The sequence below is a fragment of the Otolemur garnettii genome, unplaced genomic scaffold (genome assembly GCF_000181295.1).
Source record: "Otolemur garnettii isolate 467f Iridium unplaced genomic scaffold, OtoGar3 scaffold00172, whole genome shotgun sequence".
NCBI lineage: Eukaryota > Metazoa > Chordata > Mammalia > Primates > Galagidae > Otolemur > Otolemur garnettii.
Window position 1 is genome coordinate 2,722,320 of NW_003852567.1, and position 11,733 is coordinate 2,734,052.

General features: G+C 44.8%; 1 protein-coding gene across 1 annotated transcript in view; it reads right to left on the reverse strand.

The window, feature by feature from the left end:
* NFX1 (nuclear transcription factor, X-box binding 1) overlaps nt 1–10,442 on the reverse strand; it is a 98,480-nt gene extending 88,038 nt beyond the window's left edge. Inside the window, exons 1-2 of the mRNA XM_012811653.1 lie at nt 10,266–10,442; nt 5,275–6,279 (exon numbers count right to left, since the gene is read on the reverse strand). Of these exons, the coding sequence (XP_012667107.1) occupies nt 5,275–6,279; nt 10,266–10,290 (1,030 nt within the window). The 5' untranslated portion in view covers nt 10,291–10,442. The remainder of the gene's footprint in view (nt 1–5,274; nt 6,280–10,265) is intronic.
* Nucleotides 10,443–11,733: the final 1,291 nt, after the last annotated feature.

Genomic DNA, 11,733 nt, shown 5'->3' on the forward strand with positions numbered 1-11,733 from the left:
CATAGCTCACAACAACCTCAAACTCTTGGGCTCAAGTGATTCTCTTGCCTCAGCCTCCCAAGTAGCTGGGACTACAGGGGCCCACCACAATACCCAGCTATTTTTTTTAGAGACGAGGTGTTGTTCTGGCTTAGGCTGGTCTCAAACCTGTGAGCTCAGGCAATCCACTGCCTCGGCTTCCCAGAGTGCTAGGATTATAGGCATGAGCCACCATGCCTGGCCACAGTCTCTGATTTTAAGGAGCTTACAGGACTGTGCAGGGACTTCTGCTGGCCACGCCTCACTGGCTGGCTCTGAAGTTCACCTGGACCCCACACAGCCAATGTGCCGCTGACCCCAGGTTGCCATGGAGCAGGAGATTGAGGAGCTAAGCCCAGGTCTGGCTGCACACCCGTCTACCCAGAAAGCAGAGCTAAACTCTGGGGAAGGGGCTCACAGAGGCAGATGCTTAGCTCCAAGGCCTTACTGCTGCCCATATGAGAACTGTAGAAAAGCTTATACCAAGTGCTCCCACCTTGTGACTCAACAGCATAAACACACAGGAGAAGCCCTACAAATGCTTCTGGGAAGGCTGTCTTGGCTTTCTACCATTCTGATGAGCTTGCATGACATCTGCAGATACACAGCAGATATGGACCATATAAATGTGATCACTGTGGCCGAAAATTCATGAGATCTGACCATCTTAGGCAACACCGAAAGATTCATCAGCAGATGCCAGGACCCTCAGACCCACAGGTCCACAAGAGACAGATGGGTGGTCCTCCCCCAGATCCTGCCTGCTTTTGAGCAGCTCGTCTCTTTGGTGACTTGAGGAGGACACTGGACTGGAACAGATAAGGACAAGCCTCCTCAACTACCACAACCCACCACAGGTACCTAAAACCAAGCACCAGATTTTAAAGAGCTGATCCTGCCCTGCTCTCCCCTGGGGGTTGACTACCATGACAACTGAGGTACTCTGTAGAAGTACAAAGTACTCAGTACTTTGTTTCTGGACTTGGCAGGCCTAAGAAGAGAACTTGGCCAAGTTATCAAGTGCAGACATATCTGTTCCTGAGGTGGTCTCTCCTCTAAGAGATGGTGCCTTCTGTAGGTGTTTCCTGAACCCAGCTTGCACCAAGCATAGAGACATGATGAATCAGGTCTTGTTTCTATGCTTAAGGGATCATCTTGGCATAAGGGTTGAGTGGCTCCCCTAGTGCGGTAGCCTAGGGGAAGAGAAGTTGCTAAACAGGAGGGTCAGCAAAGCTTTCTAGCAGAGGTGACCCTTGAACCCAGTAATGTGACAATGTCTAGTAATCCCTCAAATGTTGAAATAAACTGATGCAGCTGAATGAAGAGGGAAGAGGATTCTAGACTGAGGACACCGGATCTGGCAACTGCTCAGAGGAAAGCCAGCCTCAAGTTCATTCATTCACCAAGTATTTTTTGAGCTCACCACACAGAGAGCTGCAAGGCTGTGGGGATCCATGGTGAGGAGTATGAAGACAACTACAGGATGTGCCAGGGAAGACAGACTTCTCAGGGAGGTGCCTGAGTTAGACCTGAAGACTTGTGGGAGTTTCTGTTTGTGGGATATGGCTGTGACCTGTGTGGCACACTAGGGGTTCAGAGGTGCCTGCAGGCACCCTGCCTCTGTTATGGAGTAGAGGATTCTGAATGCTCAGTGCTACCAAGGGCAGAAGTTGGATCTCTGAAGACCATTCTGGGCCTCTGGGAAAGCCCCAAAGCCTTGGCTGTGCCTGCCTCTGCCCTTGTACTCCTACCCTGACCATGTACTGCTTGGCAGCCTTGGTCTGTGTCATTAGTGGCCTCAGTGTACCAGAGGTAGATATCCAGGTGCCCTCCACCCAGGCCCAGAGTGAGGGGAGAGGACATCATTTAAAAAACACAGGCAGGGGGTTTAAGCTGTGCTGAGCCCTCAGTCCTTGTCCAGGAGACGCTTGGAGCTCAGGACTTGCTGGGATTGAGGTGACACAACATGCTGCTAGAGGAACAGGAAGAGGTAGATCTACTGGGGCTGTTTCCTTTTCCCCTGGCTGTCTTGGGGCAGGGAGAGTGGAGCTCAGCACACCTTAGAGAGGAGAAGCTAGAGTCTGGGGGACGGGGGGAGGCCATGGCCCAGCTCCCCAGTGCTTGAGTGTAGCCACCCCCCAATTGCACCCCCACTGGTGCCCAGCCAGCCTATGCATTAAAGATTTAAGCATAAATATTTATGTGTAAATGAAAAATAAAAATGAAACTCAAGGGCAGAAGGGGCTTGTTTGTGATCCATTCCCTGGCCCCAGGGATTGAAGTCTTGAGTACCTAACATCTCTTTCATTCTTTTCCATGGAGCAGGCCATCTCGGATTGGTCGGCCAGGGCAGGTCTCTTTCCTCCCCTATCTGGCTCATACACAGCCCTGAGGGTGGGGTCAGAGACCAGATTGCCCATAGTTGGAAAGAAAGATAAGAGATCTTGTCATTGGTGAACTATCATTCACTAAGGAATGGACAGAGAGAGGAACTAGGATGGGGCAAGGTGCTTTGTAAGCAGTGGGCTAAGCAGACCCTTGCTCTTGTAGAGGTCACAGTCTACTGGAGGACATGTTAGTAGAAAGGTATGAAGAACTGGGAGAGCAGATACTAGGATTTGCTGTCATCGTGTAGGGGTGTTAGGAAAGTAGTTCTTGGAAAGTGGTTTGAGTTCAGAGTCTGGATAAGGACTTAGATAAAGGAGGTGAGGGGGTGACTGAAATAAATCTGTCTTTACCCTAGTTACCCTATGTGAGGCAGTGCTGAACCTTTTCAGCATCACCCAAGGTGGGATGGTGGGTAGGTAAGACCTTAACTCCTAACTAAAAATGGCAGGATTTGAATCCTCCCTCTGCCATTTCTGGCCACGTAGCCTTGGGCACTTTGCTTGTCTGTTGCTTCTACAGCAAGAGAGATGAAATTAATCCTGTTTGAAGGTATTTTCCTGGGCTGCAGTTTGGAAATTGCATTAGAGCAGTGGTTTAAGGGATAGGAATGGATTTTAGTACTTCAAAGGTGGCTTCAGCCAGGGTAGGAAGTGATAATTAGATTTGGTAGGTGAGAGCATGGTCAAGGGTGACTCCCAAGTTACTGGCTTGTGTTATAAATAACACAGAAAAAGGATGCATGAATTTCATTAATTTTTTATTTATTGTGATATTTTTCACACATGCAAAAATATTTCGTATGTGTTCTATTTGAATGGTAATAAAAATAAATGTATATTTACCTCTTAGGTCACTTGAGAAAAAAAATTTGCTAATACAATTAAAGCCTTTGAGTTGTCCATTTTTCTTTCCAGAGCTAACTGCTATCCTGAATTTTGATTAATCTTGTCTGTGCTATTTATTGTTCTTATCATATATGCATTGATTCCTAAATAATGCAGTGATTGGTTTTATATGGTTTGGAACTTTGTTTATTCTGTTTGGGGTTTATTGAATTTTTTTCAATCCAAAGGTTTACAGTCTGAATAAAATTCGGAAATTAAAAAAGAATAGGAGCTTACAGACTAGTGGAAGGCACCAACACATAAATTATAGTTTCTAGGAGTAAATTCTGTAATAGAAGCATGTATATGTAAGAGAAAGACACACAAAGTTCTGATAATTAAGTTTGTGAACTTGCCCCCATGTGCTTACGTTGGCAGCATTGTACAAACAACTCAGTAAGGTATTGTAATCGTGGTATATCAGTGTCTCACAGTTGTGTTAGTATTGACATATGGTGGTGTCTTGATGAATGGCCTTCATTATTTTTGTTGTGTTTTCACAGGCTGTGGCAAGAATGTCAGAGCTTGAATTAGAACAATAAACAAACATTTATAAATTTCTTGTTAAACATGGCAAGAGTGGAAGTGAAATCAAGGACATGTTACTCCAAGTCTATGGGGATAATGCCATGAAGAAAATCGCAGTGTATGTATGAATTAAACATTTTTCTGAGGGGAGAGAAAATGTCCCTGATGAAGAGAGGTCAGGGCAGCCAGTAACTAGCAGAACTGATGAAAAATCATCTGCTGACTGTGAAAAGCACAGCAGACTAAGTAAACATGGATAAACAGGAAAATCTTAACTAAAAATCTTGGCAAACAACTCATGCCTCTTACATCATAACAATGCACCAGATCACATGGCACTGTCTGGAAGGGAATTTGTAGCTAGGAAACAAATAACTGTATTGAAACCCTCTCTCGAGTTACCTAACCTAGCCTCTAATGATTTTTTTCTTTACCCAAAGATACAGGAAATATTGAAAGGAAGACATTTTGATGACATTCAGAATATCAAGGGTAATATGGTGACAGCTTTAACGGCCATTCCAGAAAAAAGAGTTCCAAAATAGCTTTGAAGGGCAGACTAGGCACTGGCGTGGTGCACAGCTTCCCAAGGGGAGTACTTCAAAGGTAACCATAGTGATACTCAGCAATGAGGTATGTAGCACTTTTTCTAGGACGAGTCTGCAAACTTAATTGTCAGACCATATATATATATATATATATATATATATATATATAATGGCTGGGATTAATGCTATCTACAGTGGTGAGAGTTTCCTGAACATGTGACTAAAGTAGTTTTTGAAAAATGAGTAAGAATTCACCAGTGAGCTGAGTGACAAATTCTGGACAGAAGGAGCTGCATGCAACAGCATGAAAAGATAAAACAGGAAAAAAAATGTGGTGAATACTGAGGCAGCAGCAGATCGGACTGCTGAGTACGGCAGAAGTCAGAGCATATAGGTGATGAGAACCAAACAGAATTAAGCAGGAGAGTGACACAGTTCAATGTTTTGGAAAAATCACTCTCTACTCCTGGTATAAGAGATGAACTGAAAGAGAGAAATTAAGAGATGGTGGGAACAGTTAGAGCTCTGTGACTGAGCAGACAGGATAAGGCCCATGAGATGATGCAGGATGAAACCAACAGAAGCAGTAGGGATGTCAGGATCCCCTACTTGCACTTTCAAGAATCAAAAAAATCTTATAACCAGACATCTATACCACCCATGTTTGCATTTAAACAAAAAAACTCACAAAAATCCTTATTTGTATTTGCTTATAATATGTACAAAACTAACTGATTACCTACTGGAAAGAAGAGTAGCAGGTAGAATCCAGACAAATGGTGAATAAAGGTGGAAAGGAACATTTCACCATGTACCTTTTTATACTTTCTAGTTTCTGAATTGCATAATATGTTACTTATTTAAAATAAAAAAGACTAAAATAATTATACCCATCTAGGTAGGTTTACCTGTGTGCGTTTCCACATTCTTTAGCACATGGTTCTGTTTGCCTCGGGGGAAAGGAGATACTACTTGAGGATCCTGCCTCCGTACAGTGCATTTTTCTTGGTCAACCCTTCTGGAAGACTTGATGACTGTCAAGTTCCCACTGTCACAGGCAGATTTTGTTGGTCTTTCATTGAGATTATCCTTTGGAATGGGGGCCACGTTATTTCTGGGTCCTACATTTGTATGCCGTTGGCCCTCCAGTTTTGATAGGTTCCTCCCTGGTCGTGGCCTGGCCCCCTCCACTTCCCAGGGAGGTCTTTTCTGTGGGTATCTTCTCTGATCATTTCGTCTGGGTCCATATCCATCCAATACCCCTTTTTTAACAGATGCATCTGAAGAGTCAGGGTGGAAACCCCCCACAACTTTGGCATTTTCAAGTCCAGCATCCTCAGGTTTGGGAGTCATTCTGTTACCCCAGTCACATTTGAGTTTCCCCTTGACTTTTGGTCCTCTACTATGGCTGTATACAAATTGCGTTGCTTTTTTGGGTTTTGCCCCCCTGGGATCTGCACCAGTAGCTTCCTTCTCATTGTCAGAAGGGCTGTGTTCTCTGGGGTTTGTTCCACTCTCTGATCTGGTCACGCTTTCTAAGCCAGCTGTATCTGAGGTCTGGTCAGTGAGACCTTGTGCTTTTTTGACTCTATTAGAGTGCTTCTCACTCCTCAATTTCTGCCAAGGTTGACTCTGAAGGCCATGGCTCTTGGGTAATTTATTAGAAGCAGAGGAATGGAAAGAAATCTGTTGACTCTTAAGTTTGCTTCCTGAAGAATGATAGCTGTGCTGATGAACAGCAGAGATGTCATCATAAGGCACCTGCCTGGAAAGGTGACAGGGAGGTGGCGAACTGTAATTTCTTCTACTGATCCTATTAGAGTCTAGTCTCCTTCGAGTCTCACAGTTTAGACTAGAGTTTTTTCTCTCCTGAGGAATGAACTCAGCAGCATCCGTATTGAATTTGAAAGTACCTAGGACAAAGAAATAGACATGTCAGTAAAGAAATTAATTTTTGGCTGGGTGTGGTAGCTCATGCCTATAATCCTAGCACTCTGGGAGGCTGAGGTGGGTAGACTGCCTGAGTTCAGGAGTTGGAAACTAGCCTGAGCAAAAGTGATACCCTGCCTCTAAAAATAGCCTGGCATCACGGCAGGTACTTATAGTCTCAGCTACTAAGGAGGCTGAGGCAAGAGAATCATTGAGCCTAAGAGTCTGAGGTTGCTGTGAGCAGGGACATCACATCACTCTACCAAGGTGAGGGGAGGGAGAAAGGAGGGAGGGAGGAAGGAAATAGGGAAGGAAGGAAGGAGGGAGGAAGGGAAGGAAGGAAGGAAGCCAGGCAGGCAGGAAGGCAGACAGGCAGGCAGGCATCTTTACTCATAAAGCCCACAGATTCGGGCGGCACCTGTGGCTCAAAGGAGTAGGGCACCAGCCCCATATGCTGGAGGTGGCAGGTTCAAACTCGGCCCTGGCCAAACTGCAACAAAAAAACAGCTGGGTGTTGTGGTGGGTGCCTGTAGTTCCAGCTACTCAAGAGACTGAGACAAGAGAATCACCTAAGCCCAGGAGTTGGAGGTTGCTGTGAGCTGTGACACTACAGCACTCTACTGATGGCAATAAAGGTAGACTCCATCTCAAAAAAAAAAAAAAAGCCCACAGATTCTAAGCCACATTTAAAAATTGTTTTCCACCTGGGCACAACAGCTCATACCTATAATCCTAGCACTCTAGGAGGCTGAGGCAGAAGGATTACTTGAGCCCATGAGTTTGAGGTTGCTGCAAGCTTGGCTGATTCCATGGTACTCTAGTCTGGGACAAGAGAGTGACACTCTCTTTCAGTCAGTTATTAAATAAATAAATAAATAAAAATTTCCTAAGGACTTTGTATAAAACAAGCTTTTAGTTGAGACCTATGTTTTCTGTGAAGGTGCCTATGGAGGACTCAATCATTTCATGTCAGCACATACCACTAGTCTCTGACAGCTAAGTGTATTGCTGAGTAAAAACACTCACATGGGCCACAAAACACTATGTATACATGGGTTTATTTTATTAAAAAAACTTAAGGTCAGTTAACAGCTCAGGGATGAGACATCAATGACTAGGTTCCATGTGGTCTTTCAAAAGTCCAAAGTAGCATTGTGTAATATCAAGTAAACAGGCTTTTTGGTAAGCCAAAAATGGGTTCTAAGTCTTGCCCTCTAACTTACAGTATGAGCTTAGGGATTCACTTGATCACTTTTAGCCTTAGTGTCTCCATCCATGATAAAGGCTAATAATACTGATTTCAAAGTTTAAATAAGATTTCATAGATAGGACCTAGTTAATATATTAGTTTTCATCTCCTCCCCCTAGGAATATATTACAGGTTTTTTAATACACAACCTCTAAACATAATCTAGGTTTCCCAGTCAAAAAATTAAGCATACTCCCCTTTAACCCACTCATTTCCCCTGCTCCCAAGATGCTTCTTGGATAGTCAACTCAGTTCCTAAAGCCCCAAAATGAAATGATTTGCCTAAAGACACAAAATTAGCTGGTAGCTAAGTTAGAGCTACAAGGCCAGACAAGTATGCACACTTATCCTAGAAACAGTACTACAGACCTCATTTCTGAATAACACTATGGTTGCCTTTGAAGTACTCCCTTAGTGAAGCTATGTACCAACACCAGCGCCTGGTCTACCCTTCAAAGCTGTTTTAGAACTCTTTTTTCTGGAATGGCTATTAGAGCTATTGTATGAGGTCTAACAATTATGTTCATGAACTCATCCTAGAAAAAGTGCTTTGGGGTTGGACTAGGCGCTGGCATCAGCGCATAGCTTCCCAAGGGGAGTACCTTTGAAGGTGACCATATTCAGCAATGAGGTATGCAGCAGCACATTTTCTAGGATGAGTTCACAAACTTAACTGTACAACCACATATATGCAACATATAGAGTATGAATTGACAGGGCCTGGAAGACATAGGTTCAAGTCCCTATCCATCACCTACTATAACTTTGTGCAAGTTACTTAGCATCAGTTTTCTTATACATAAGGGAGACAGTAATAATCCCTACATCTAAGAGTTACTATGAAGAGTTAAAGGAAGGTAATAACAAGTGTAAAGTGGTTAAACATTGAGTTGGCACATAAAAAAAAGGTTGTTAAAAAAGTACTTTATTATTGCTGTTACAACTATAGACTACCTGGAACACAGTCTTGAGCATAGATAGGTGCAGTGCAGAGCCTGAATATTTTTGGTTTAATAATAAGGCCTAACTTGTAACAGGTATTTAATATGTGCCAGGCACAATCCTGATAAGAAAACTGAAGCATTGGCTGGGCATAGTGGCTAATGCCTATAATCCCAGTACTCTGGGAACCTAAGATGGAAGGATCACTTGAAGCCAGGAGTTTGAGATCAGCCTGGGCAACACAAAAAGACCCCCTCCCCACAATTTCCATTTTAAAAAAAAAAAGAAAAGAAAAGAAAACTGAGGCATTGATAAAGTAACTTGCTTAAGGCTACAAGGTATTCCAAAGCAGACTCAAGATTCCAACTCAGGATGTGCGGCATTGGATTTTGCTTTTACATCACATTACACTGACAAAGGTGGGCAGCAGGTACCATGGAAACATACAGTAAAGAACTGAATGAGAGGCAGCACCCATACCTCAGTGAGTAGGACGCCAGCCACATACACCCAAGCTGGTGGGTTTGAACCCAGACCAAGGCAGCTAACAATGACAACTACAACAAAAAAATAGCCAGCCGCTGTGGCAGGTGCCTGTAGTCCCACCAGAAATCAACACTATGACTCACAGCTAGCTCCCACCCATTTCTGCTTCATGGGTCAGGAGTCTGTGGATGTGAAGATCAACAGATACAGTTCAGAGGATCTGGTGAAGGACTAGATGGGGAGAAGAACAAAACACCAGCCTAAAAAATTTTCCACCTCTGAAGATGACTTAATACTCAAAACAGGACTAGGGTACAACAATGCAGTGTGCTTCTAACTTTTAAAATTGAGAACCAAGTAGTAAAATCATTTTACTTGCCACTCAAAACACAAATACAAATAGTCTTCTTGGTGCTCAACAGTTGGTTGGTAGCAAAACTTAGATTCAAATCAATGAAATTCCAAATCCCATGCTGCAAATTGCTGCCTTATTTTCCAGAAAGAGTGGATCATAAAATCAATGTAGTGGGTTGTGACAAGCAGTTTTAAAAATGAAATAGAAAATAGAGGACATTACAGATAGTAAAGGAAACCATGGTTGCTTCCTGAAATTTTTGGTTTGCTTTTGTATTTATGTAAGTGTGCACTAAAGTTGTGATGCAAAATATTTCCCTTTGGGACTGTCTACCTACATTCCTTGAAGGGAATGAAAATAAATGTCATATTAACAGCCAAATGAGCTGCCTATACACACAGAGGCAACTCCGAGTGGGGAAGCAGTTAACAATTAAGAACAGAAAAGGTACAGGGCAGGAGCCTTCACAACAATTAACTTATTTATTCCTAATTGACAGATCACACACAGTTCGTGGAAGGCTGAGATTCTAAGTCACTGGTGTTTGGCTCGCGCCTGCGCCGCTACCCCAGTTGGTATGAACACCTAAGCACAACCCGCCACCCTCACGGGCGGTGACTCGGCCGACGCCCGCCAGTCGAAGGTCAGTGCGCTGCTGCCCCCAGGAAGGGCCCTAAGGGAGAGCAGGACATCCGCAACGATTCACTCGGCGACGGGACAAGCCCGCTCTCCTCTGAAACCTAGCTGCCGGGCTTTACCACCCAGTAGGGTATGATAGAGACCGCTGTACGCAGCACGCGCGTGGCTTGGCCCTCGCGAGCCACTATCCCATTCTCGCGCCATTCTCGCGATATTAATGGCCCGAGCCCTAAGACTTAGTCACTGACCAAATTTCCGCTACCTAAGGGGGTTCAATGCTGCGCGGGTCGGGACATTACCTGAGACAGGAGGCGCCTCCGCCATCCCGTGCTGCAGCCTAAAGCGAGCCTTACAGCTAAGCAAGCACTGTCACCCGGTCACGTGCCCCGGACTTCCGGCGCCACGGGAAGGTTCACTTCTCCAAGCCGGTAGACCGCCCAGGAGGTTGCGCGGCCGATATACACTGCGCGGCGCGTCCTTGACGTCAGACAGATGCGCCAGGCATCCAGCTAGAGGAGGGGACAGGTAGCTGGAGGTGGCGAGGATCGCAGGAAGGAAGGGGCTGGTATTTGCGTAATCGTTGTATTCTTCTTTTTGAGATTCGTTGTGCTCTCATACTGCCCTGCCCTTGATACAACCAGGCCTTCCCCTTGCCCGATCTAGGAAAGATTAAAAAGATGACACCTTGCTGGGCGCGGTGGCTTACGCATGTAACCCTAGCTAGCACTCTGAGAGGCTGAGGCGGGAGGGTTACTTCAGCTTGGGAGTTCGAGACCAGCCTGAGCAAAGCGACACTCCGTCTCTACCCAAAATAGAAAATTAGTGTGGCGTTCGCCTGTAGTCCAGCTACTCGGGAGGCTGAGGCAGGAGAATTGATTGAACCCAGGAGTTGAGCTTGCTATAAGCTAAGCTGACGCCAGCACTCTAACCTGAGCAACAGAGTGAGACTCTTGTTTAAAATAAAAAAAGAAAGACTCGGGTTAGCGCGGTTAGGGCGTTGGCCAGTGGGGCTGGAGGGTTTGAACTCAGCCCGGGCTTGCCAAACAACGACAACTACAGCAACAACAAAATAGCCGGGTGTTGTGGCGGGCGCCTTTGGTCCCAGCTACTTGGGAGGCTGAGGCAAGAGAATTGCTTAATTTAAGCTCAAGAGTTGAGGTTGCTGTGAGCTGTGATGCTACAGCACTCTACCGAGGGCAACATAGTGAAACTCTGTCTCAAAAATAATAATAAGACAGGAGAAGTCCAGACATCTCTAATAGTCTTGTAGCTGCTCCCTGTTAGTTTGATTACCTAACAAGGCCACCTTTCTTAGCCAAGCTTCTTCCTTTGGTATAACCTGCCTTGTCTCTAAACCTGTGGCCATGCTCCTAGCCTGCATTGTTTCTGTAACCTCAAAATGCTCTATAAATTTCTGTACCACAATGGGGGTTATTTGTTTTGAAGGTTTCTGTGTATATATGTTAAATAAATTTGTATGTCTTTTGTCCAGTTTATCAACCTTGTGTCAGTGATTTTCAGCAAACCTCCAGCAGAACAAAGGCCTTGGCCCCCACATCCTTTGCCCTTCCACCCACACAGCTTAAGTGGACCTCAGGAGTCAACTCAGACATCAACTTATTCCTAGAGTAGTTTAGGCTTTTTTTGTTTGTTTGTTTGTTAAAACAAACCAAAACATGGACATGAGAATTCCATAATTAGAAAAATTAGCAGGGGGCAGCACCTGTGGCTCAGTGAGTAGGGTGCTGACCCCATGTACTGAGGGTG